The sequence below is a fragment of the Athene cunicularia genome (genome assembly GCF_003259725.1).
Source record: "Athene cunicularia isolate RWA chromosome Z unlocalized genomic scaffold, athCun1 chrZ_part1, whole genome shotgun sequence".
NCBI classification, from domain to species: Eukaryota; Metazoa; Chordata; class Aves; order Strigiformes; family Strigidae; genus Athene; species Athene cunicularia.
Window position 1 is genome coordinate 1870942 of NW_020799142.1, and position 26335 is coordinate 1897276.

Sequence of the window (26335 nt, forward strand, 5' to 3'; positions counted from 1 at the left end):
ACCATCAAAAAACTTAAAAGGTTTAGAAATAATTATGTATTTTTAGAAAACAGTAATTTCTGTACAATGTCAGAGGAAGATACAAATCCCACACAGACAAACAAAACCTTTAGATGTAATGGAGCAAGTAGAAGACAGTCACAAATTGGTGTCTGAAGACCACACCAGCAAGACAACCTTTAGGAAAGCCTCAAACACAACTAAAGTTTCAAATAGCTAATATGCAGTTAAGGGGGGGAAAAATTAAAATACTAAACAGAAGAAAGGACCACTAAGCTAAGGACTCTTAAGGACTTAAGAATACTGGGGCAAAGCTGCACATAGCTCTGAAAGGTTGAACAGGATGTTCCAAGATTAGCTACAGTAAGTACAATTTCCTATGTCTTATTATGTCTAAAGCCCAGAAAAAACAGTTTCTTAAGCATTAGCATTCTGGATAAAAAGAATAATGACAGTTGAAAGACCACAGTGAATTCTAGAGTAAATAAGGCTGGAATTTCTAGGATGATGGAAGTGCATAAAACATGGAACATCAAAACCAGGTTTAGTTATAGATGATAAATTTAGTATCATGAAAAAGCCTTCAGCTATGTGTAAATCTAAAAACTGATGCATCTGGGGCACTGATGTTACACTTCGAAAGTCTCAACAATTTAACCTTGACACAAAAAAGACAGTATTTAGAATAGTTTGAGCAGTTCATTCTCCATGCCCTCTCACTTTACTCTGTAACGTGTGCCAACAATGTAATATTCTGGTGAACACAACTACCTGAAAGAGGACCTCAAGGTATCCATGAATATACTTGTTTCCAGAGATTGGTCACTATAGCAGCATGAGGAAAAAAAATGTAGACATTTATAGTCTGTAGAATTTACTTGAATTAAATCTAACTGCATACAAGGTTTGATCTCTCAAACCTGAAACTTCAAGCTATGTAAAGTTACAATCAAGTGTGTCAAAGTGTTTTCAACCAGCTTCAGTAATTTGAAAGTTCATTTTTCTAGCTTCATAAAACGTTCAACTGGAATTTGCTGGAACAGATGATATAAACAAAGATGTCCGTTATTCATTATTTTTACCTAATCTTCTCTGTCTTATAGAAATAAAAATTTATTTGTATTATCTTTAATGTTGCAAATTACTACTATTTTAAAATAATGATACTGACAGTTTTAAGGATTTGCTTTATGGCATCATACTTGTGACCTCTTTCAGTAAGAAGCATCACAGCTTACTGGGAGCAATATTATCAGTTTTGATTTACTGCTATCTTTATGTGAATGGCTGAAGATTTTTATGAAGTACAACATGGGTCAAGATACAGACTTAAATGAAGAACTACAAGTGACTCATCTGGAGTTTGCCAGCATCCTGCTTTCTGCCAGGATAGTTAACTTTCCTTGGGCTGAGAGGGAGCACAGCTAGAGGGCTGGGTCCAGATCGGTCATTGGCATATTCCATATCGTGTGACCTCATGCTCAGTATATAAGGAGACACATGCTCTCTCATTTCCATTTACTGGTTGGTGTGATGGGATTTCTGATGCAGTTGGGATTGCTGCTGGGGTGGGCTGCATACTGGTCGGTGAGTAACTGTATTATATATCACCCATCTGGCCTTACTATTGTTACTGTTGGTTTGTTACTATTAGTAAACTTTTTTATTCAATCTAGGAATTTCTTTTTTTGGTCCCTCCCTTATTTCACTGGCAGGGAGGGGGGAAGTAAATGACTGGCCACATGGTGATTGGCTACCGGTCGAGTTCAAACCACAACAGCCAGTGGTCTCTTTACCACAAGATATCACTAGATTAAAAAAAACCACATCCCATCTCCCCAAAAAAACCCTACAGAAATTGAAAATTTTTGTTACAATGCAATTTAGGCAATTTTACTATCTAGCAGCAAACATTCTATTAAAACACAAACTCTAGTGAAAAGATTTTTCACATGAACAGAATGGAATTCTGTTCATGTCTAAAGTAGTACAATAATACTTGGACCATTGACCTAAATGGTAATTATATATGGATATTTCAAATAATTAAAAAGGCTCCATAACCAGCTTCAAATCTCTGGTCACCAAGTTTTAAAATTAGATTAAAAGCTCAACTGACTTATTCAACAACAAAAGCCAAAAATCACAAAAAAAAATCAAAAACTATCTCCAAACAAGTGCATAAACTCTAGTTTAATTCAAGATCTATTATGTCCATTAAAATTTATATAAATCTACCCAACATAATCAAACTTAAACATTGTGCTTAGTTCAGTATCAATTCATCATTTCACTAATCAGATTGAAGCATAAATTTTCTTGTAAGATTTAGTAATTACTGTAATTCAGAGGAAAAAGAATAATTTCACTGCATACATCTTTTTCAATGTAGCAGTTACATATTATTACAAAGGTTTTATAGCTTCAGTAAAAGACTCTTTGGAAGGCAGTGTGCTATTGCAAACTTTATTAATTTGCTTTTACTTATTAATAGGTTACATTAGACATAATACTACAACAGTAAAGAAACTGTACAGTCATCTTCTGAGCTGACTATTAATTACATTTGAACTTTCTATTTGCAGTCTGACTGAGCACTTAATAAAAACAAAACATTGCATGCTCCAGAAATATAGAAATACCCTGTAAATACTACTGATTTCTGTACTGCTGTTGCCCTTGGTATGTATTTCAATTACAATATACAATGTTTTTTTCAATAACTATACAGAAAGCAAAAAACCTGACATATTTAAAACCCCTACCTTGCTGCAATTTGCTTGTAGGTTGCTTTTAGTTTTTCCACATTATTTCCATCCATCTGGATTTTTAGTATAAGATCCTCAATACTGAGAATATTATTCATTACAGTACTTTGTAAGTTTGATGTACAAGTTCACTAACATGCCAGTCATTAATCCACAGGCATTAGCAGACATCCCTTGAATGTATCAATAAATTTATTTAACATCTTCTAAAATTGTATGCAAAATATATCATCTGCAATACCAAAGTAATAATAATTTTACAATTTTGACCAAAAACTAGAAAAAAGTTCTGCAACAGCCACTTTTCCACTATTTTATTCAATCCCTCAGTACTTCGGTATTATGTTCATGTATGTAGTATGCATTTTTGTACATAACATATTCATAAAAAGTGATAACAAATTACATCTTAAAGAATTATTTTAATTCTTTAGGTGTAATTAGGTGTAATACCTAATTTCATATCAATATAAAAATTGTAAGTTCTTTAAACTAGAGAGTAGGTAAAGTCAACGAGAGTCAAAAAATCTAAGAAATCCAACAATACAGGTTACAACTCCAGTTCTTAATTGCTTTTAAAATATATGTATACACAAACACACACTGTACATGACAAGTCAACTCACAACATCAAATAGTTGATTAAAAAGCTCAATAAATACTGTACTTGTTTAAAAAATAAAAGAGAAAAAGAGCACAGCATAGCGAAACCACATAGCTGCCCCTATTATTATGCCAGCGTATTTACATGTACAGTCAGGCATTTGAAAGGGGTATACAGCTAGCTTTACTAGAAAATTAGTGTCTATACAAATATTTTGTTTCTGCATGGTATAAAGCAGCTGCATGAGTACTTATAAAGAGACTGAACTCAAGGAAATGGTAATGGGACACGGAGCCATTTACTTCTACCAGTGGCCCAGGTCTGTGAAGTTAAATCATTTGACAGATGGTCAGTAGTTTTTAGGACTGTGCTTTCAGTCCAGTTCCTGGTGCTTTTGTGATGTCAATATCTATCCACTATCACAAATGGGTACTCCAGTAATGACTGAGTGAGCATGGAGACTGAACAAGCCTCTTAACCCTTGCTAGAGGTCTGCCTTTAGATCAGGGTTTGCAGCACTTCCATGGGGCTGCTCCTGCTCATGTTGTACCTGCTCAGTGGACAAAAAGAGGACTTCAGTTTCCAATGCTGCCAGTCTGAAGAGTTTCACAAACACTGAATTTATGTTAAAAAGAAATTTTCTTTCACCTGTTCAAATAGAAGGTTTCCCCACTGAAGATAAATATTTGGAGGGGGAAGATGGAGGACAGAAATCACATAAAAAGATGAAAAACAAACAATAAAAAAACCCTCCAAAAACTAACACCCTGCAACTTGTGAGTAAAATGCCCTGCAGAGATGTCTTTTAAAAAATGCAACATAGAAAAATATGTTCAGTACAACTTAAGGTATTGCATTTAAAACCCAAAACGTTAAGTATTAAGCTGAAAACTATTACTTTAAGGAGCTCCTAACATATCTGGCATCATGGGCTCAACCAGAATTCGTTTGCCGCTCTGACACGTACCTTTGAAATATAATTGAAGAGTGAGACACTTCAAGTACTTTTGTTTGACACTATTAAGAAATAAAATGAATGTAGGAAATAAGAAATCCACACTATTAAACAAGGGTACACACAAAATAATTTGCAGAGTTTCCTATGTTGTATTCCTAAATATGCATCCTCAGGAGACAAATCTTTGGCATTTAAGAAGCCACAAGTTCAAAATTGCATTATCATTGCAGAAAGTGTTCTTATTCAGGAATGGGTAAAAAGCAAATCAAGGAACAATAGTTGTTTTTCTCCAAGGTTTTTCTCCAAGGTTTCACTCAGGATCTCCAGTAGCAGTTAGTTTCAACTCATTCACTTTATACTCAGTATATCTAATATAGATCATGGAATCATAGAATAGTTTGGGTTTGAAGGGACCTTTAAAGATCATCTGGTCCAACCCCTCTTCGATGAGTAGGGACAGATTCAACTAGATCACATTGCTCAGAGCTCCATCCAGCCTGCCTTTGAATGTTTCCAGGGATGGGGCATCTACCACCTCTCTTGGCAACTTGTTCCAAGATACATACATTTCCATTGTATGTTCTTCGAACTCATTCTATTTTAAAAGAACATAAAATACTCCACAATGTTGCAAAATTCTATCCCTTTTTGCCTTCCTCTTTGCTAACTAATTAATGAACTACACAAACCAAATCTCTTCAAATGCTTCAGTAAGAATACATGTAACTACACTGCAAAAGTCAAACACTATTTAGTTGAGTAGGCTTTGTTATACTAACAGTCTGAGACATTTAAGAACTACTTAGACAGCAATCCTGGCAGCTGAACCGAAAACAGCATCTGTGGAATCAGCACAACACTCAGAAGCTATCTGCTGTATATAGTTAATTGACTATAGCAAGGACTCAAAACCTGTTACTACTGCAAAGTCAATACTGCCACCTACGGGTGACGACGAAGTATTGTATTTATTGCCAGACTACAGAAACATTTATATAGAAAATAAAAGCCTGACACCTGCATACTGGCTCAGATGCCTTTACAGCAAATACATACATGTGCACTAGCACAAAAGCTTCACTTTTTTTTTTCTATTAACATCAAACTCGGCATGAATGTTTTACCTTACAAAGAGTATTTAAAAAACTGCCATGACAAACCGTAACAGTTATTAAAAAAAAAGCAAAAAGATTATCAAACTTCGAGAAATAAGGTTGTATCAGTTTTATTTCTAAAAAAATGATAGAACCATTTTATTCTGTTGTAAAACCAAACGAAGTGAATGTTTCAGAATGGCAATTGAAAGACTAACTTTCTGATACGGCTTTTAAATATTGAACAGATGTCTCAAGCAGTCCTGATGAAAGCATGTCTTCCCATATCTCTGTTTCGTTTCAATACAGTTATTCAATGCATTTTTACAGCAGTGAACATTATTCTTATGGCACATTAGTAGGTCTTGGTGCATATGTAACGTGTCTGACAAACTAAAATACAAGAGGGGCTTTATCATTACTACTGAACACTATCAACAACGTCATCTGTAAGGAGATTTTGCTTTAGAAAGCTCTAATTTAATTCATGGCAGAAGATGAAGCATCATTGTCCAAAGCTACGATATACAGTAGAGAAATCTATCTCAGTATTGGTATCATACTTAATACATATGCATATGTTTAGCAAGTAACTAGTCCTATACGTGAGCTCGGTGTCTACAAAGAAAACCAGCAACACTCTCCTGGAGAACATGAATTTTTAATAAAAAAATAAAATAATTCAAGGGGAAAAGTCTGGAACAACTATAGTTCTTTCCAAAACTCCAAAACAATGAAGTAAGGTAGTTAGTATTTTGGGAAAGTATTCACAAAGCAGCACAGGAAAAGGTTCCTTTTTCTGAAATTTCTCCAAGTAGAACAGTTTTAAGTAATTATACTTAAAAATTGAAATAGCATATTGAAGTGCTAAGGCTTGGACAACTGGCCCAAGCCAGAGTTGACCTATAGATGAATCCTGTATATTTTATAACTGAAAACATTGTGCTAGTAGGTATTGTACTAAGTTATAACAACGCACTTATGCTGATGTAAAAAGTGCTAAAGCATTGAAATACTGAAGCCTGAACAGGCCCCAAGCCAAAGCTGCTAACTTAGTCTGTAATCATTAACAAAGTATGTAAGCTTGCTAGTGAAAGATGCAGCTTAGACAAAATATAATCAGGAGTGAGGAGAGAATGAATCCACCTTCCCTTGTTTAGCCTTGTTCAAGGCTGAAAACCCAAGTACCTGGCCTTGTTAGAAACTCCCTCAGTTTCCCCGCTAAGCCCTGGCCAGGCTTTGGGTGGAACCCAACAGGAGAATAAAACCAGAAATTTTCCACTCAAAACAAAGGTGCCAGCTATTCTGGCCTGAAAATCTCTGGTATATAAGGCTGGGCCCGTTTGCAGCGACTTTGGAAGCCTCACCTATGGGTGGATGCACCGCGTGGGATTTCCCACTGGCCGGGACAGGCTCTGCAAACTCTCGCTGTAACCGGGGCTGCCCAGCGACTGCAGATCTGTATGGTGATAATATATGCAAGTAGTGATGTATTTTTCTTAATCTCCATTCTCTCTCTCGTGTAGTAATGATTTAATGCATTACTCTGTTTTTGCTGTTTGCTGCTTTAAGTGCACTATTCTGCTTTTTCTTACTGCATGTTTTCTGTATTACACTGTTATCACTAGTAAAATACGCCTGCTCTTTTCACTCTGGTGTCTGAGTTTAACTGGTATCCTTAATCAGCAGAACACATTTGTAATATGTTGAGGGGAGGGCGGGAAGGGCAGGGAAATCACACTCTTAAGTCATATTTTTCCCAAAAAGTCTCTTTCATTTACTTGTTATCAGTGAAAAAGTAAGTATTTCTATACATTCTAAACTTAAGTAGTTCACATCATCAAATGATGTGCAGTTTACATGCCTCATAATACTGACTTTCTCCTCAAACAAATTGCCTGGACTAAACTCAAAACAAAGTACTCTCTGCTCTCCACACTTGCCCTGTGTCTTGTACAGGGCACAATGCTGAAGTAAGTATTTTGTAGTTGACATGTATAAAGAAGAAAGAGAACTGCTTCCCAAAGTCAAAAACAGGAGCAGAGGGTGGAGAATCTCAGTAAAACACATAAGGATAAATAAATCAGATTACACTATGCTGTGATTATTCAGGAAACAAGAAAATTAAGTTTATTTTGTCCTATAGATTTTTATACTAGGTTGATTCCAGTCAGTCTTTTAAAAGGGTATGTTAAGTATTTAACTGTGACATAAAACTGAAGTGTTTGTTTTAGTCTATCTTAATTCTCTACTATATACAAAAATACAAAAAAATTATATTATTCACATATCTTAATACTCTACTATATACAAAAAAAGTATATTATTCACATATCTTAAGCATTAGAGTTTCTATCAAATGTAGTGTCACAGTTACAAATTTCTATTACCTGCTACAAACTGCAAAGATGGGCAGAACAGTAACAGAATACTCATCCTTAAAAATAATATTAAATAATAATCTGTAAAATATTTAGTGAAAGTGTTCTCACATATCAAGCATGAAAAAACATTAGCAAACACATCACTAGTTACACCAAAATTTGGTTACCTTGAAATGTCTTCCACTACCAGTAGATTCTGTCCTTGGAGAGGGTCAAAAGACAAACAAGTAACTAGTAACGTGGCCAAGTTAGACCATAACCATTTTAAATGAACGTATGTGGGAACATCAGACAAATTATTTGTCTTTAAGTTACCTATTTTACCAGATCATTTTATGGGAAAGGGAGGAATGCTGCCATCATTCCAACTGTAGCAGTTTAGCTGCAGTATCACCTCCCGCACACCCCTAAACAAGCTTGAAAAAGAGAAAAGAGAAGGGAAGAAAGTTTAGAGGTAGGACTGCTGTCATCCTGTTTACGGTATCTAACTCCATCTCTCTTCATCTTCAGAAGCTCCTTCTCCCCATCCACACATAATACCATAAAAAAACACAGACACTTTGTGGAACAAGGAGATACAAATCTGTAACTCCCACTTCCCAAGTTTCAGCAACCATTGTATTATTAGCTATTAAGTCACTCAGTTAAGAAAAGACAGTGAAAAAGTCAATTAGTGTGTAAAATCAACATAGTTAAGTGGAGATGGTTTTTCCCAGTTCTAAAATGAGCTCCCAAATCTGGATCAACTATATTCATCATGAGAAAATGGAGACTTTATGCACTGCTCATACAGAATTGCTTCTGGGGGCAATCCTTCCCTTTGAGTACACTGTAGTCACAAACCTGTTCTGCATTTCTCTACAAACAAATTGCAAAACCTTTAAAATCTCTTAAGTCTCTATTCTTCTAGGGAAGGCTGCAATGCAAAGTATTAATTTTCCTTGACAATTCTATTTAAGTACAGCCCCACCATGTCTCAGTGAGTTAGCATGGAGCAGTTCTCTGATTTTGCAGATGAAGCTATGTACTGTCTATCTGGGGTAGAAGGAAAAAAAAAAGGGGTTGGCAGGAAGTTAACAGTGAAATTAACCAATTCATTTTCCACCTGCTTCATTGACATTAATCGTTCATATGACGCAAACATGAAAGTTTTAGCATTTAATTCTAGCTATGACCATAAAATAAGAAGTCCGACTAAATTCGACCAAAAAAGGTAGGAAATTTCCTAGTTTTGTCTAGACAGAGCCACAATCTCCTCCTCCATTTACACTGAATTTCTGTGAGACTGATTGTATCAGACTGCTTTAGGGACAGATAAGGAAAAACAACTCAACATACTGGCACATTTCATAACTCCTGCAATTTTATTTTTTTTCTTTCACTAGGTTCCCAGTTTGGCCAGTATGCTTCAGAAAAGAGGATCTGCATAAAATTACACTTCCATTCACAGAAAAGAGGAGACATAAATCATACAGAGTTATGCAAGCAACAACCTTGTGTTGTTAAGCTAGCCTTGTGATATTAACTTTTTCCTCCTGTTTCCTTCCTTTGTACCCATTCTTATTTGCAGTTTTTACTTATTACCATTACATAATCAGCATTTCAAAGAAAGGAAGGGTCTGTTTTTCTGTGAAATGCCTAGTGTATTAAACAATCAGAATATAAATTCTTCTTCCTCTGTTTCTGCTCAGTAGTCTGATAATGGAGTTACTTAGCAACAGATGAAGAAACTGAACTGCATTGCCTGATCCACATTTCACTGTACAGTACCACTCACAAAGGCATTATTTAGCTACTGGTTGCCTCTGTACAAATGTATTTTTGAAATATAAGATCCATTAGTCTGAGACAAGTGTACAGGAAAACCCAGTGATCATGCACCACCTATAACAGACTACACATTTTGAAATTAATAGAAATTGCCTGTAATAGTCACATGATTTTGAGTAACTCTGAAAAAGAATAACACAAGAAGATACAAAACAAACAGACCTGATTTACAGTATTTACACAGAAGCTACAGAAGCTGTTTAAGAAGGTGGGGCAGAGGGGGAAAAGGATCTTCTTCCTATAGCAGACTGGCAATCTATGAACTACAAATACAGAACCAAGACCTTGTGTGTCAAGAACACTTTTCTTGCCACAGAATATTGTAACTTCAGGGAATGAATACTTACTTATCTTGAAAACACACATACATATTTCCCCAAACCACCTTCACCAGAAGAGTAGAAGTAAGATGTGCCACAGCAAATAGTGGTTTTATTTTAAAAGGCAGTTTTAAAACCAAAGAAGTAGCACAGAGAATTTCACAAATCAAACAGTGGATAATCATTTACCACCAACCATTACTCCCTTTTAAGCTAACTCTGTGGTATTAAACAATTCCTTTCAATTCCCTTTTTTTTTTTTTATTTGGAAGGTGAAATTTTTAATTTTATAATTGCATGAGAACTTTTTACAGGCTGTGTTGATTCATCACGCAAAATTACACTTCCAGCAAGATTTGAAAGTCTCTTGCCCTTAGCAAGGGGAAAGCTGTTGCTTTGTCATCAAGCGGAATCATTCAAATTTTATTTTATTCTAAAGATTCAACACCCTGGAGTTCATAACAGCTTTATAACTTACTTCATGTTTACATTTCTAGACCAAGATTTAAGGAGCTGCATTTGGACTTACAAAGCTAAATCAAGTTTGCTGCAAGTTTATTTTTTCCTGAAAAATTAAGATTAAGATTAAATAAAATTAAGCATTAAAAAATCCTACATTGATCAAAAATTGTGCAAATGGTTAGTTTTGATAAGCCATTTGAGAAATTTTCAGAAGTTATTAAATAATTAAAAGAAGTTACCTATTCACTAGTAAATACATATTTTTTGTCTTATTTCCAATGAAAAAATGTTACATTTCCAGTAACAAAGGCAACCAAATAAAGCGCAAGAACATCCTTCCTGATCGCCATAAAAACAAGAAGATACTTCTTATGTCTTATTTCAGGTGAGAACATGGAGGACATTTGAGATAATAAAAGCACAGAACTTTTAAGTGGTAACAACTGTAATTTCAACTGCATAGGTTACATTTCAGACTACAAAGTGAAAACTTCAATGGCAAGGAGTGTAAGACTTCATCTATAAGGAAAGCCACATTAACGCCTTACCCACATATTTTCCAATTACTTACGTAGGTATTTATACATACAATAATCTTTATGTACAATTAAGTAATCTTTCATGTACAAATATGCAAACCTTGAATATGCACAAGTATTTCATCTTTCATTCACAGATAAGTAATACTTTTAATTTCCCTAACTTTCTCCAGTTATTTTTTGCAGGAGTATGCTTTCCATCCAGGCCTCACAAAACTTTTTTATTTTTTTTTAATTGAAGGATTTTAATGTATTAAAATTAATACTACAAGGACTAATTTTGACAGTACCCAAGATTTTTTTTTGATACAGAAGGAGGGGACAACCCTTTTTTCTGCATTTGAAGTGTTCTGAGATCTCTGTTTTGGTCATTATCTCCTATTTCTCACCTTCCAAAAATTTTTCTAAATACTTGCAAGAAAAAAAAAATTTCATGACAGTGGTCTACTATACCATTTAGTAGAGAACATCCTTCAACATTAGAAACCACCATTTCAGAGACTGCTTATAATCAGGACACAGTTTTATTACTCCTCAACAACTTCCTTCTACTAGCACAGGCACAGTACTCTACTGCAGTCTGATGAAAAAGTAACATATTTCAAGTGAAGATTATCAGAGTGTATTATTTGTAATCAACCCAACCTCCAAAAATCTTTTAATTTTGATAAGTTTGCACTTTTTACTGTAGAAAAATGTACTGGTATAAATAAAAGAAACATTCCATACAGACTAAGCATCTTCCTACACAAATCAGGCATCTTCTAAACAATTACTCATGGAATGTTATGTCCAAACCAAAAGTTAATATGCACCTGGAAGAGCATTAGCTTAACTTGTACTTCAAGTTGTCTTTGGAACTATCTATGTAGAACCCAAATTTACACAGCTACAGAACATTTTCAAGCAATTCACTGCCAAAAAAGCCGCTATTCAGATGGAAGTTTTAAATATAACAAGCAAGAGAAAGCTTTGGCAATGAAAACACTGTGGAAGAAAAAAACATCATGATGTGTACTTACTAATTTGTTTTCTTGCATGTATATTCTTTGCAACTTCAGACAGCCTTTAGCTATAATGATCATTCCTTCATCTGAGATCTTGTAACATTGCCCAAAATGAATGTCTTTCAATTCTCTGCATTTTGAACCCAGCTGCAATTAATGAAATCAAAGCAAGTATTTAAGAATAAAGGAAAAAAAAAAAAAACAACAAGATTTGACTGAATTGGAGATTTAGGAGTTAAGATTTCTTTCTGCTTCTCTGTCCCCCCCTTAAAAATTACATTTTTTTACAGGTTTTGTATTATACACCAACAAGAAAAATTATAATTAAATACATGACAAAATGAAGTTTCTAACTGCAATCAACAAAACAAAGCTAAGAGGAGCACTAAGAACTCATTTATTAGGCATATAAGTAAGTAGCTAACAATGCCTGTATGCTAAATCACTGACAACATATTTGCTTTAACGTAACTACTTCACAGCTCACCCTACATGCTCCTTTAACATGGCAGAGAGTTGATGAAACCTTATTGTATACCTAACAAATAAAGGTCTCAGTCACCTTTGGCTTTCATGATGCAAAAAGTGTTATTTAAACACTGGTTCCAAATAGCAACTAAGCTCAGGAAAACTCAATGAGCCAGACATGAAGTATAGGATGTTAAACTGGAGCTTTCATTATAAAATGGATCACTTAATCCCTGGATACATAGAAAAAAAAAAAAAAAAAAAAAAAGCATGTGCGGTCTCTAGAGAACATTTACTGCACGAAGAAAATATGTCCATAAACCAATTTTAAAGTGGAAGAGATTTTAATTAAATCCTAGAAGAGGGTATCTTCTTCCATGTCCCTTTTTGAACTTGATAAGAGGTTGAAAGATACTAAAGTTAGAGAAGAAATTTGTGGAAGGGATGGTTACCTGCTTTAGACCTTCATCAGTGAGTTTGTCTTGATTGCCCACATGCACTTTCTGGAGAAGAGGACACTGAGATGCAACTGCGATAATAGAGGTGTCAGAGAGCTGTTTACACCTGTAGGCAGTATATCTCAGGAGTCCAGGACATTTAATTGCTAATATGCATACTCCTGTATCAGATACATTGCGACAATCAGAAATATTGATTTCAGTAATATTCTGGCTTCTTGATGCTATCTTTTCCAACAGCTCATCAGTGACCTGCAAAGAAATTCCAAATATTCAAATTTAACTTTTTTCATAAACATCTTTAATTTAATTAGCACGAAACCTACTATTTGTAAGATGCATCTCCATAAACTATGGGGAGAATGAAAAGATTTGTCTTCCAAGATAAGTGCACACTGCTATAATGTTTTACAATAATTTTTAAAGAATTCTGCTCCAACATTTGGAGAGAATAACAGTTAATGGTCCTCATCATATTTTAGATGCAGATTACTTCATCCTTTAAAAGAAAAGGATTTGCTTGCCCTTCTGTAACAGCACTTTACATATGTACCTAAGGAAGCATTTACAGAGAGGTAAAGAAAGGGTTTATGTGTCTCTGAAATGTAACAGGATTTACTTAGGTTTTTATAATCATGCAGAACCATGTGCAGGAAGACAAATACTACACTGATGCAGATAACAATGGGCTTCTTTACAATAGAAAACAGTCAACTAACGTACCAGTGAATGAAAGGGATAAAAAGGAAAGAACACCGTAACAGAAAAAAAGCTAATTAAAACCCCATGAGTTTCCTCCTGTTAATGCTCTGTTTTAAAACTGAACACTTGTATATTTTAAGTGTATAGTCTATTTGAAAGACCATTAAGTCAAATACATGCACTATTTTCCCAGAGCTCCTTTAAAGAAAAAAGATCCTATCCACTCTGTACCCGTACACATTGTAGTTAGCTAACATGCCAATAATTTTAAAAGAAGCCAGTCCTATAAAGCAGGTAAGAAATATAAAATATTCTTCATACTCAAGATTATAAGTTAAAACAATACAAACAAACCAAAGCAGGAAAGACAGTGCATAGAACACCCTTACTTGAACAGTTTAGTATCAAAAAACCTGAGGTGACATATGACAAAAGCCTTTCTAACAGAACTGTTCAGGAATGCTTATCTACAACTTAGCATAGAAGAAATTTAGCTTTAAGCCTGTAGAGGGCAAGAAAACAACATGAATCTGTTTTTGTTCTTCTCTTACACATTTGAGAAACAAAACATTTTCTTTGCTGCATTATATCTGCCTTACATTAATAGCAAGTCTAATATTTTTTATTGCTATTTAACCAGGTATTAGCTAGAAAACATGACAAATTTTTTTAAAAAAAACAACCCACACCCAAAACAATACCTAAAGAAACACCCCCTCTCCTGGTTCAGCTAGGATAGGGTTAAGTTTCCCCAGCAGAGAAGGGGGAAGGGATCTCCAGCCGGGTTATTCATACCATGCTGACGGCAGGCCTGGTGCGGCGGCACGAGCAGCTTTCCTTTGTGGCTTTGGTCGCGGGAAGCACACACTCGGGCTGGCTGCGTTCACTGCGGTATTTCTCTGTATATCTTTTCACTTGTTTACTGTTATTACTATTTATTGTTGTTGTTATTATTGCTATTGTTGTTGTTCAGATTATTTCACTGTTTTATTAAATTTCTCCTTATTTCAACCCTGGGGCTTGTACCCTACACAGTCTAAATTTGGGGGAGGGACAACGGCAACATGGTCTCCAGTCCTGGCAGGGTCTAACCCACCACAACCTTCTTTGGCGCCCAACATGGGGCACAAGAGAGTTGAAATAAGGTTCAAAAAGGGACAGACCCTGACCAGAGTGTGTTGGAGCCATCTGTAGGGTGCAATTTTTTCTGTTTGTATTTGTATTGTTTGCAACGCTGGCCCACTTGCTTGCGTGGTGGGCCTGAATTATTCCTTATATCCTGTGTATGATCCCTGTGGTGGCATTTGTTATCGGTGGAAAATGTATAAAGGGTCTCATGTTGTTATACGGGCTATTGAATGCTTATGTTGACTTTGTATCACTGTGGTGGGGGTGGGCCAGTACTGCTTTGCTGCCTGGGCTTTTGTTAGGGTTCTCACACCCTCTATGGGTGAGCCAGGGAAAGAGATCCTCTAGGGTTTTTAGAGTTTCAATTATCCATAGAGCCTGCAGGCCAGTGTGATTGTGGCACAATGCTTTCCGGATGTCTGCCTGATCTTGTTTTGGGCCATGCGGCACTTCTCCAACAACAGCAGTGCCCGGAAACGTGCCCTGAGGTGAGATAATAGTGAGTGGCAAGGGGTGTGGGAAAACATGGGCAAAGGCCTGGGTCAGTGGTTGCCTCCAATGCTTAGGAATTTCACTCCTGAACAAATGCAGAGCCCTGATAAACTGGCAAAGCGTTTAGAAAAGATGTGTTACCGATATGGCAAAACCCAGGAGATACAACTCGCTGCAATGTGTTGGGGACTTACCCATGCCTACCATGAACTTTTGAATACTACTCACTGCCCTCAAGGGGGAGAAAGAGCTGCAGGATCTGAGAGTGAACATACTGGTACAGCAGCTGGGCTGGGGAGACAGGAAGTGTCAGTATCAGTCGCCTCCACCAGCACAGCAGCTGAGCCAGAGAGACAGTCAGTGCCGATATCAGTTACCCCGATACAGAAAACAAAATATACCAGAAAGTCAGCTCGCAAAGTGGGGGATGGGGATAAGCCAGGCCCAGCACAGGAACAGGAGGAAGGGCCAGTGGTGATTGTCTGATCTCTATCCCCGACTAAGCTGCAAGATATGCAGAGAGATTTCGGCCACCTGGGAGGCGAGCATATAAGCACCTGGCTGCTCCGATGCTGGGACAACGGAGCCAGTGCTTTTGAAATGGAGGGGAGAGAGGCCAAGCAGCTGGGATCTTTGGCCAAGGAGGCTGATATTGATAGGGAAATAGAGGAACAGACTCGAACCCTCAGCCTTTGGAAGCGACTCCTGCTCAGTGTAAGGGAGAGGTACCCCTACGAGGATGATATACTTTGTCAGCTGAGCAAATAGACCAACATTGAGAAAGGCATCCAGAACCTCAGGGAACTGGCTGTGTTTGAGATAATCTACGGTGATCTGAATGATGAGCAGTCACCCATAGATACAGATTGGGCCTGTCCTGGTTCAGCTAGGATAGGGTTAAGTTTCCCCAGCAGAGAAGGGGGAAGGGATCTCCAACTGGGTTATTCATACCATGCTGACATCAGGTTGGAGTGCAAGAACTTTTTCCTTGGTGGCTTTGGTGGTGGGGAGCACACGGCGGGCTTGTTCCATAACCATCTGCGGCATTTCTCTGTACATATTTTGTCTTGTTTACTGTTATTACTGTTTATTGTTGCTATCATTGCTACTGTTGTTGTTCAGATTGTTTATCACACTGTTGTATTAAATTTCTTCTTAATTTAAACCGGAGTTTAAATCCTCACTTCCTGCCTGACTGGCTAAGGGTGCGGGAGGGGCAAAGGATAACGTGGTCTCCTGTCCCGGCACAGCTTAAACCACCACAGCCTTTTTTGACGGACCAACATGGGGCACGAATTGGGTTGAAATAAGAATCAAAAAGGGACAGACCCTGACCAGAGTGCGTTGGAGCCATCTGTTAGATGTAATTTTTCTGTTTGTACGTCTACTATGTAATAATGTTTGCAATGCTGGCCCACTTGCTTGCAAGTTGGGGCTGGATTATTCCTTATATCCAGTATATGATCCCAGTGCTGGTGTTTGGTATCAGTGGAAAATATATAAAGGGTCTTATGGTGTTATACGGGCTACTGACTGCTTATAATATGTTTGTATCGCTCTATGTGTGTGCGGGCCGGTGCCTGTTTGCTGCCTGGGCTTTTGTTAGGGGTCTCACACCCTCTATGGGTGAGCCAGGGGAAGAGATCCTCTCGGTTTTGGGGAGTTTCAACTATCCTTGGAGCCTGCAGGACAGTGTGATTGTGGCACAATGATTTCAGAGTATCTGCCTGATTTTGGTTTTGGCCATGCGGCACTTCTCCAACAATAGCAGTGCCCGGAAACCTGCCCTGAGGTGAGATAATAGTGAGTGGCAAGGGGTGTGGGAAAATATGGGCAAAGGCCTGAGTCGGTGGGCACCTCCAAGGCTTTGGAATTTCACTCCCGAACAAATGAATAGCTGTGAAAAGCTGATGGAGTGCTTAGAAAGGGCGACTTACCAAGTTGGCAAAACCCAGGAGACACAAATTGCTCCAATGTGTTGGGGACTTGCCCATGCCTACCATGTCCTATTTAATAACACCCACTGCCCTCAAGGGGGAGAAAAGGCTACAGAACCTGAGAGTGAACATACTGGTACAGCAGCTGGGCTGGGGGAACAGGCAGAACCAGTTTCAGTCACTTCCACCAGCACAGAAGCTAAGCCAGAGAGACAGCCAGTGCCGGTATCAGTCGCCCTGATACAGAAAACCAAATACACCAGAAAGTCAGTTCGCAAAGTGAAAGATGGGGCTGAGTCAGGCCCAGCACAGGAACAGGAGGAAGGGCCAGTGGTGATCATCCGATCTCTATCCCCAACTAAGCTGAAAGATATGCAGAGAGATTTCAGCGACCTGGGAGGCAAGCAGATTTGCACCTGGCTGCTCCGATGCTGGGACAATGGAGCCAGTGCTTTTGAGAGGAGGGGAGAAAGGCCAAGCAGCTGGGATCTTTGGCCAAGGAGGCTGGTATTGATAGGGAAATAGGGAAACAGACTCAAACCCTCAGCCTTTGGAAGAGACTCCTGTTCAGTGTAAGGGAGAAGCACCCCTATAAGGATGATATCCTATGTCAGCTAAGTAAATGGACCAACATTGAGAAAGGCATCCAGAACCTCAGGGAACTGGCTGTGTTTGAAACGATCTACGCTGATCTGAATGATGAGCAGTCACCCATGGACCCAGATCAGGCTCCTTGCACACACCTGATGTGGCAGAAGTTCCCAAAGAGTGCACCAGAAGCACACGCAAAAGTATTGGCAATACCGTCCTGATGGACAGACACCCACACTCTAACAGTGGATGGAGTGGTTGGCAAGCTCTGGAAATAGGAGGGAAATCTCCCTTCCTCTCAACATTCCTGGGTCTCAGCTGTGGAGGAACTGTCTCAGAGGATCCAGAAAGTGGAACAGGACATGTCCTATATTTCACCTGAATGGGCTAATGTCTCAGCCTTAGAAGTAAACGTTTCCCCACCCAAGAGAAAGGCAGCAGAAGGCACACACCACGAGGCACCCTGTGGTTTTTCCTCCACGACCATGGAGAAAACATGAGGAGATGGGATGGACAGCCCACTGCCGCCCTAGCTGCACGAGTAGAGCAGCTGAAAGGGAAGACCAGCACAAAAGGGGAGTCCTCCAAGAAGAGTGCAGCTCCAGTGTTCAGTCAGAAATTCTCCAGACAGAACAGCCAACGTTATGTCTGACCCTCTTGAGGGGACCAGTAAATCATTCTACCAAGAAGTGAGTGATGCTGAGCAGGATTAGAGGGGACCTGCCTCCAGCCAGGTGGAGGAAAGGGATAATCGGATTTACTGGACAGTGTGGATCCGATGGCCTGGCACATCAGACCCACAAGAATATCAGGCTCTGGTGGACACTGGCGCACAGTGCACCCTGATGCCATCAAGCTACAGTGGGGTTGAATCCATCTGCATCTTCGGAGTGACAGGGGGATCCCAACAGCTGACCCTACTGGAAGCTGAAGTGAGCCTGACTGGGAAGGACTGGCATTAAGCACCCCATTGTGACTGGCCCAGATGCCCTGTGCATCCTGGGCATAGACTATCTCAGGAGAGGGTACTTCAAAGGCCCAAAAGGGTACCGGTAGGCTTTTGGTGTAGCTGCCCTGGAGGAGGTTGAACAGTTGTCCATCTTACCCGGCCTCTCAGAGGATCCCTCAGTGGTGGGGCGGCTTAACGTCGAGGAGCAGCGAGTGCCGATTGCTACCAGGATGGTGCACAGGCGGCAGTACCACACCAACCAAGATTCCCTGATCCCCATCCATCAGCTGATCTGTCAACTAGAAAGCCAGAAGGTGATCAGCAAAACTCACTCCCCCTTCAACAGCCCTATATGGCCAGTGAGAAAGCCTAATGGCAAATGGAGGCTAACTGTGGACTACCGTGGCCTGAATGAAGTTACGCCAGCAATGAGTGCTGCAGTGCCGGACATGCTAGAGCTTCAGTATGAACTGGAGTCAAAGGCAGCCAAGTGGTACGCCATGATAGACTGCTAACGTGTTTTTCTCCGTTCCGATAGCGCCAGAGTGCAGGCCACAGTTTGTGTTCCCTTGGAGAGGCATCCAGTACACCTGGAATCGATTGCCCCAGGGGTGGAACCACAGCTCCACCATTTGCCATGGACTGGTCCATACTGCACTGGAGAAAGGTGGGGCTCCAGAACACCTGCAGTACATTGATGACATCATTGTATGGGGGAACACAGCCAAGGAAGTCTTTGAGAAAGGGAAGAAGACAATTGAAATTCTCCTGAAGGCTGGCTTTGCCATTAAGCAAAAGAAAGTTAAGGGGCTGTCCCGGTTCAGCCAGGATAAAGTTTTCCCCAGCAGAGAGAGAGGGGGAAGGGATCTCCAGCCGGGTTATTCATACCATGCTGACATCAGGTCCAGGGGCGGAGCCTTTTTACTTTCACTTATGGTTTTGGTTTTTGCCATACACGTGGCAGGTTGGCTCCTTGATCATTTAGCGGTATTTCTCTGTATATCTTTTGTCTTGTTCACTGTTATTGCTGTTTATTGTTGTGACCATTGATACTGTTGTTATTCAGATTGTTCTATCACCTTCCAACCCGACTGGCGCGGGTGGGGGAGGGGCAACGGCAACATGCTCTCTCATCCCAGCAAGCATTAAACCTTGCACAGGGGCCTGCAAGGGCAATTCAATTCCTAGGAATAAAATGGCAAGATGGGCGTCACCATAGCCCAATGGAGGTGATAAAGATAACAGCCATGGTCGCACCAACCTCTAAAAAGGAGACTCAGTCTTTCCTGGGTGCTGTGGGGTTCTGGAGGATGCACATCCCGAACTGCAGCCTGATTTTGAGCCCTCTTTACCACATAACCTGTAAGAACGATTTTGAATGGGGCCTTGAGCAACAATAATCCTGTGAAAAAATTAAGCAGATTGCCTGGGCAGTAGCCCTCAGGCCAGTCCAGGGAGGGCAGAAGGTTAAGAACATGCTCTACACCGCAGCCAGGGAGAATAGCCCTACCTGAAGCCTCTGGCAGAGAGCTCTTGGGGAAACCTGAGGCCAACCTCTAGGCTTTTGGACCCCGGGATACAAAGACTCTGAAGCTAATTACACACCAACTGAGAAGGAGATACTGGCAGCGTACGAAGGAGTTCGGGCTGCCTCAGAAGTGGTCGGCACTGAAACACAGCTCCTCCTGGCACCCCGACTGCCGGTGCTGGGGTGGATGTTCAAAGGAAAGGCCTCCTCCACGCATCATGCAACAGATGCCACGTGGAGTAAATGGGTTGCGTTGATAACACAACGGGCTCAAACAGGGAGTCCCAGCCACCCAGGGATATTAGAGGTAATCACGAATTGGTCGGAGAGCAAAGATTCCGGGATGTCATCAGAACAGGGGGTGACACGTGCTAAGGAGGCCCCACCATATAACGAGCTGCTGGATGGGGAGAAGCCATATGCCCTGTTCACTGATGGGTCTTGTCGTATTGTGGGTAAACATTGACGATGGAAGGCTGCTGTACAGAGTCCCACACGATGGGTCACTGAAGCTGCTGAGGGACAGGGTGAATCGAGCCAGTTCACAGAGGTGAAAACCATCCAGCTTGCTTTGGATATTGCTGAGTGGGAAAAGTGGCCGAGGCTCTACCTCTACAACAACTCGTGGGTGGTGGCAAATACCCTGTAGAAATGGTTGCAGCAACAGACACAAAGCAACTGGCAACATAAGGATAAAACCATCTGGCTCCTGAGGTGTGGCAGGATATTGCAGCCCATATGGAAAACCTCGCTGTGAAGGTGCGCCATGTGGATGCCCATGTACCTAAGAGTTGGGCCACTGATGAACGACACAACCAGCAGGCAGACCAAACTGCTAAGATTAGAGTGGCTCAGGTGGACTTGGACTGGCAGCGCAAAGGTGAACTGTTCATAGCCCGGTGGGCCAATGAGACCTCGGGCCACCAAGGTAGAGATGCAACATACAGGTGGGCTCGAGGTCGAGGGGTGGACCTTACTACTGACACCACTGCAGAGAACATCCACAGATGTGAGACGTGTGCTGCAATCAAACATGCCAAGCGGGTGAAGCCCCAGCGAAATGGAGAGAGATGACTGAAATATAGATATGGAGAGGTCTGGCAGATCGACTATATCACACTGCCACAGACCCGCCACAGGAAGCACCACGTGCTCACAACGGTGGAAGTAACCACTGGATGGCTGGAAACTTACCCAGCGCCCCACGCCACTGCCCAGAACACCATCCTGGTGGTCCTGAAACCCATGTCCTGTGGCGACACGGCACCCCAGAGAGAACCGAGTCAGACAACGGACCCACTTCCAAAACAACGTCATAAATGCCTGGGCAGAAGAACACGGCATCGAGTGGGTCTACCATATCCCCTATTACGCACCAGCCTCTGGGAAGATCCAGCGCTACAATGGACTGTTAAAAACCACATTGAAAGCATTGGGAGATGGGACCTTCAAAAACTAGGATGTGTATGTAGGAAAGGCCACCTGGCAAGTCAACACAAGAGGATCTGCCAATCAAGCTGGCCCGGCTCAGTCAAAACTTCCACATGCTGTAGATGGGGATAAAGTCCCTGTGGTGCGCATGAAGAATGTGTTGGGAAAAAGTGTCTGGTTTAGTCCTGCGCCAAGCAAAGGTAAAGGCAAACCCATGCACAGGATTGCTTTTGCTGAAGGTCCTGGGTGTACCTGGTGGGTGATGCAGGACAATGGAGAGGTCCGATGTGTACCATAGGGGGACTTGATTCTGGGTGGGAACATGCTATGAATTATGCTGTGCCTTCTTAAATTGTTGTTGTGTTATTGTTAACTGCTAAATGGCAGCCGGACATGACGCAGATGATATAGAATAAAGGGGTGGATTATATCCTGGTTCAGCTAGGATAGGGTTAAGTTTCCCCAGCAGGGAGGGGGAAGGAATCTCCAGTTGAGTTATTCATACCATGCTGACGTCAGGTCCAGCACAGCAGCGCAGGAAGATTTTTCCTTTGTGGCTCTGGTCATGGGAAAGCAGACGCGGGCTGGTTGTGTCCATTGCAGTATTTCTCTGTATATCTTTTGTCTTGGTCACTGTTATTACTGTTTATTGTTGTTACTGTTGTTGTTCAGGTTGTTATTTATTACACTGTTGTATTAAATTTGTCCTTATTTCAACCCTGGGGTTTGTGCCCTACTCGGTCCAAGGGTGGGGGAGGGACAACGGCAACATGGTCTCCAGTCACGGCAGGGCCTAAACCAGTACACCCCCCGTCCCACAAAAAAACAACCCTAACAATAATCAAAAAACACAAACCCACCAATCCATCCATACAGAGAGAGAAGTATAACATTTGTGCTTAATATTGGTTTAGGAACTCAACAAAAAAAATCGTTGATAGGTTTCTTAAGACCAATGTCACAACTGATAAGCTTTAGTGAGAATCCAAAATACCTAACAGATAAACCCATTAAAAACCTTTGTTGTAGAAATAAGGCTACATTTCAAGACAGTGAAGAAAGACTTATTTGACACATAGTACCTACAGAGCAAAAAGATGGACCTCTGGTCTGAGTGTGCTTTGGAATCACTTGAGAAACATCAGACAATCTGCAATATAACTTTTCTATAGTGGTTCAGAAATATGTTAACTAGTAACACAGAACAAGAGAACTTGCATGCTCTCTTACGAACTGATGGTCTAAAAAACAGTATCACACATACATTCTTCATGTCCAGCATAGATGAGCTCATATTGCTGCTTCTTTAAATGGGACTGTCCTGATTTTAGCTGGCATGGTTAATTTTACTTCTTAGTAGCTAGAATAGTGCTATGTTCCAAATCAGTAAGGGATTTGGTATGAGAAGAATGTAGATAATACACTGATGTTTTCAGTTGTTTCTAGGAGATCAGTGACTTTCCGACTCTCCATGTCCTGCCCATGTATAGGTGTACAAGAAGCTGGGAGGATACAGAGCCAGAGCACCGGACCTGAATTGGCCAATGGAATATTCTGTATCATGTAGCATCATGGTCAGTATACAGAGGAATGTCAGCTGGGAAGCTGGGGATTCTCTCTCGCTTCTGCAATTGTGTCTTTGGGGTCATGGCTTTTACAGGATCACCAGCCCAGAACAGGCTGGGTATCAGCCAGCAGGTGGTGAGCAACCACATTGTGCATTACCCGTTTGTACTTTCCATTACTGATATTATTAGTTTATTTCAACTACTAAACTCTTTTTATCTAAACCTACAAATCCCCCTTCACCCCTCTAATTCTATAACCTATCCCCCAGGCACGGGAGAGTGAGTAAGTCGTCGTGTGGTGGCTGGCTGCCAGCTGGACTCAAACCCTGACAGGGGACTCTCCCATGGTTGTCCCCCTGAACCCTAACTTTTCATGAAACTCTCAAGAAATGGTTTTATAAACCTCTGCAAGTAACAAGAAACCTAAAGAGGATGGCCACACAACACAGGCATCCTTAAAAAATATTTCAAGGAGGAAAGTCATCCTGAACAATCTTAAGGCTGGACTCTGTAAGTATCTCACTAAATTAAATCCATTAATCCCAAAAATATTAAAATTGTAGGACTTCTAATTAGTAGGAGTGACATCAGTTGAAGAAAAATTAAAGAAAATTTGTTAAAATAAACAGAACAAGCAACAGAACACTCAGAAATGCTCAGATACATCTTTCAAATAATATGAGATCTGATAGTTCTTATGAATGGAAATAATACTACCTGATGCAGACCTGAGACAGGTAACCCACAATCCATTTCAAACAGCACTTCTCCTCACAGTCTTTAATAACTGATCGCAGTGAAAAGAAGCTACACTTAAAGTAGTTAATCTAAGAGTCCAAAGATTTCTAGCCTCTTGTAGCAAAATCCCTGAAAACACAGACATCATGATTTTATGGGTTTCTTTTCTTTACCTTTGCTCAAGAGTACAAGTTCTGAGAACAAATTCTGAGTCATCAAAACATAGTTTTTCCACAATGATACCTTCATACCTGTTGACGACTACTGAGATCCAGTTGCTTCCAAAACTGAAAATCTAAACAGAGGTCACGCCAATATTTACAGACTAATGACGCTGAAAGGCAACGCTCATTCAGAGATAAATTGGAAAATATCTGTAAAGAAAGGGAAGAAAATATTATTTGCCAGAAGCAATCATATTTTAGAGACAGAAATAATTCATTAGTAATCTGTCTTGTAAAAGACAGAAATACATTAGCATGCATTGCAACACTCAGTTCTAGAACTTGCCCCCAACTGCATTAGTCAAGGACAATAACAAAAAACCTACATCCCACAACAGTTCACAATAACTCACATTAGCGCAACTAACAACAGAATATATCCTACTTAAGTACTCATTTCTTAGACCAAATTTCAAATGTGCTTCTGAGATGGCACACCCAAGAATTACAAGTATTAGTCATCTGCAAGCCATTTAAAAGGTGTTTTCATTTCCATTCTGATTTAGATAGAAAAACCCTTCATTTCTTAACTGAACTGAAAAGTCATAAAGGTACCAAAACATCAGTCTTGTGGGAAGGGGGCATGGGATGGTGGAGCAGATCAGCAGAGCAAATCAGCGTCATACAAGGAACCTAAGCACAGAATCATCATTTTATACCCTGACGTTTTGAGCACTGTAGCAGCCTACAAAGAAAGAATAAACTCTAACTTTATAGCAGGCTCATAAATCGCTGTTACGTGTATTATATGCAGCCCTTCCTCAGAAGTACTGCTGTTTATTAATAAAGGTCTGTCAAGAGTTACATCTGAAGGTACACCGTAACCACAAATGAACTTTAATCTACACATCACTCTGTAATAAAAAGGCAATCACTGTATTAAGATACCTACACAGAGATACAAACAGTAAAATAAGAAACAGTCCTCCCACTCAACTTAGGAGGACATCAAGAAGTGGAAGCACTACAGCCAATCTCAGGCACTGTGCTCAAGAAAATCTGAAAATATTGGAGAGTGTCCATAGGAGAGCACTGAGGTCTAGAAAATATTCAAAGAAAAGACTGGGAGTGTTTAACCAAGAAAAAGGAATAGTCCAAAAATCTGAGAGAACAAAACTTTCATCATCCTTGTGGTGGGTAGGGCAATTAGTCTCAAAAATTGTTAGGCTTCTAAACTAAGCATAGTGAAGTATTGGAATATAATACATGGTAACTTGAGTTCATAGAATCATAGAATGGTTTGGTTTGGAAGTGACCTTAAAGATTATTTAGTTCCAACCCCTCTACCTCAGGCAGCAGCACCTTCCACTAGATCAGGTTGCTCAAAGACCTCTCCAACCTGGTCTTCAACACTTCCAGGGAGGGGGAATCCACAGCTTCACTGGATAACCTGTTCCAGTGTCTCACCACCCTCACAGTGAAGACTTTCTTCCTTACAGCTAATCTATATCTACCCTCCCCTAGTTTAAAACCATTATCACTTGTCCTATCACTATACGCCCTGAGAAAGAGTCCCTCCCCATCTTTCCCATGGGCCCTCTTTAAGTACTGGAAGGCCATTAAAAGGTCTCCCTGGGCCTTCTCTTCTCCAGGCTGAACAGCCCCAACTCTCTCTGCCTGTCTTCATAGAGGAGATGATCCAGACCCTGATCATCTTTGTGGCCTCTTCTGGACATGCTTGAGCAGGTCCATGTCCTTCCTGGGTTCATGTCATCGAACTGGACACAGTACTCCAGGTGGGGTCTCATGAGAGCAGAGGGAGAGAATGACCTCCCTCAACCTGCTGGCCACACTTCTCTTGATGCAGCCCAGGGTATGGTTGGCCTTCTGGGCTGTGAGTGCACATTGCTGGCTCATAGTCAGCTTGCCATCCACTAATACCTGCAAGTTCTTCTGTGCAGGGCTAGTCTCAATCCATTCATCGCCCAGCCTATATTTGTGCCTGGGATTGCCCTGACCCATGTGCAGGACCTTGCATAGCATGTGATTTAAACCACAACATAGATATTTCAAGCTGTGTTTCCAATAAGGACTACTTTGAACTTTTGTGCTAAATGTTAGCATTTCAGCAGGAACTGGGTGAAGGGAACCAACAACCCAAAAAGCTCCACACACTATCAAAATATTTTCTTAAAAGATTAAAGACATTTAAATA

General features: G+C 40.3%; 1 protein-coding gene across 1 annotated transcript in view; it reads right to left on the minus strand.

Annotated features, from left to right (window-relative positions):
* FBXL17 (F-box and leucine rich repeat protein 17) overlaps positions 1 to 24441 on the minus strand; it is a 289349-nt gene extending 264908 nt beyond the window's left edge. The window contains exons 1-3 of the mRNA XM_026865755.1: positions 24208 to 24441; positions 12887 to 13144; positions 11982 to 12113 (exon numbers count right to left, since the gene is read on the minus strand). Of these exons, the coding sequence (XP_026721556.1) occupies positions 11982 to 12113; positions 12887 to 13144; positions 24208 to 24441 (624 nt within the window). The remainder of the gene's footprint in view (positions 1 to 11981; positions 12114 to 12886; positions 13145 to 24207) is intronic.
* Positions 24442 to 26335: the final 1894 nt, after the last annotated feature.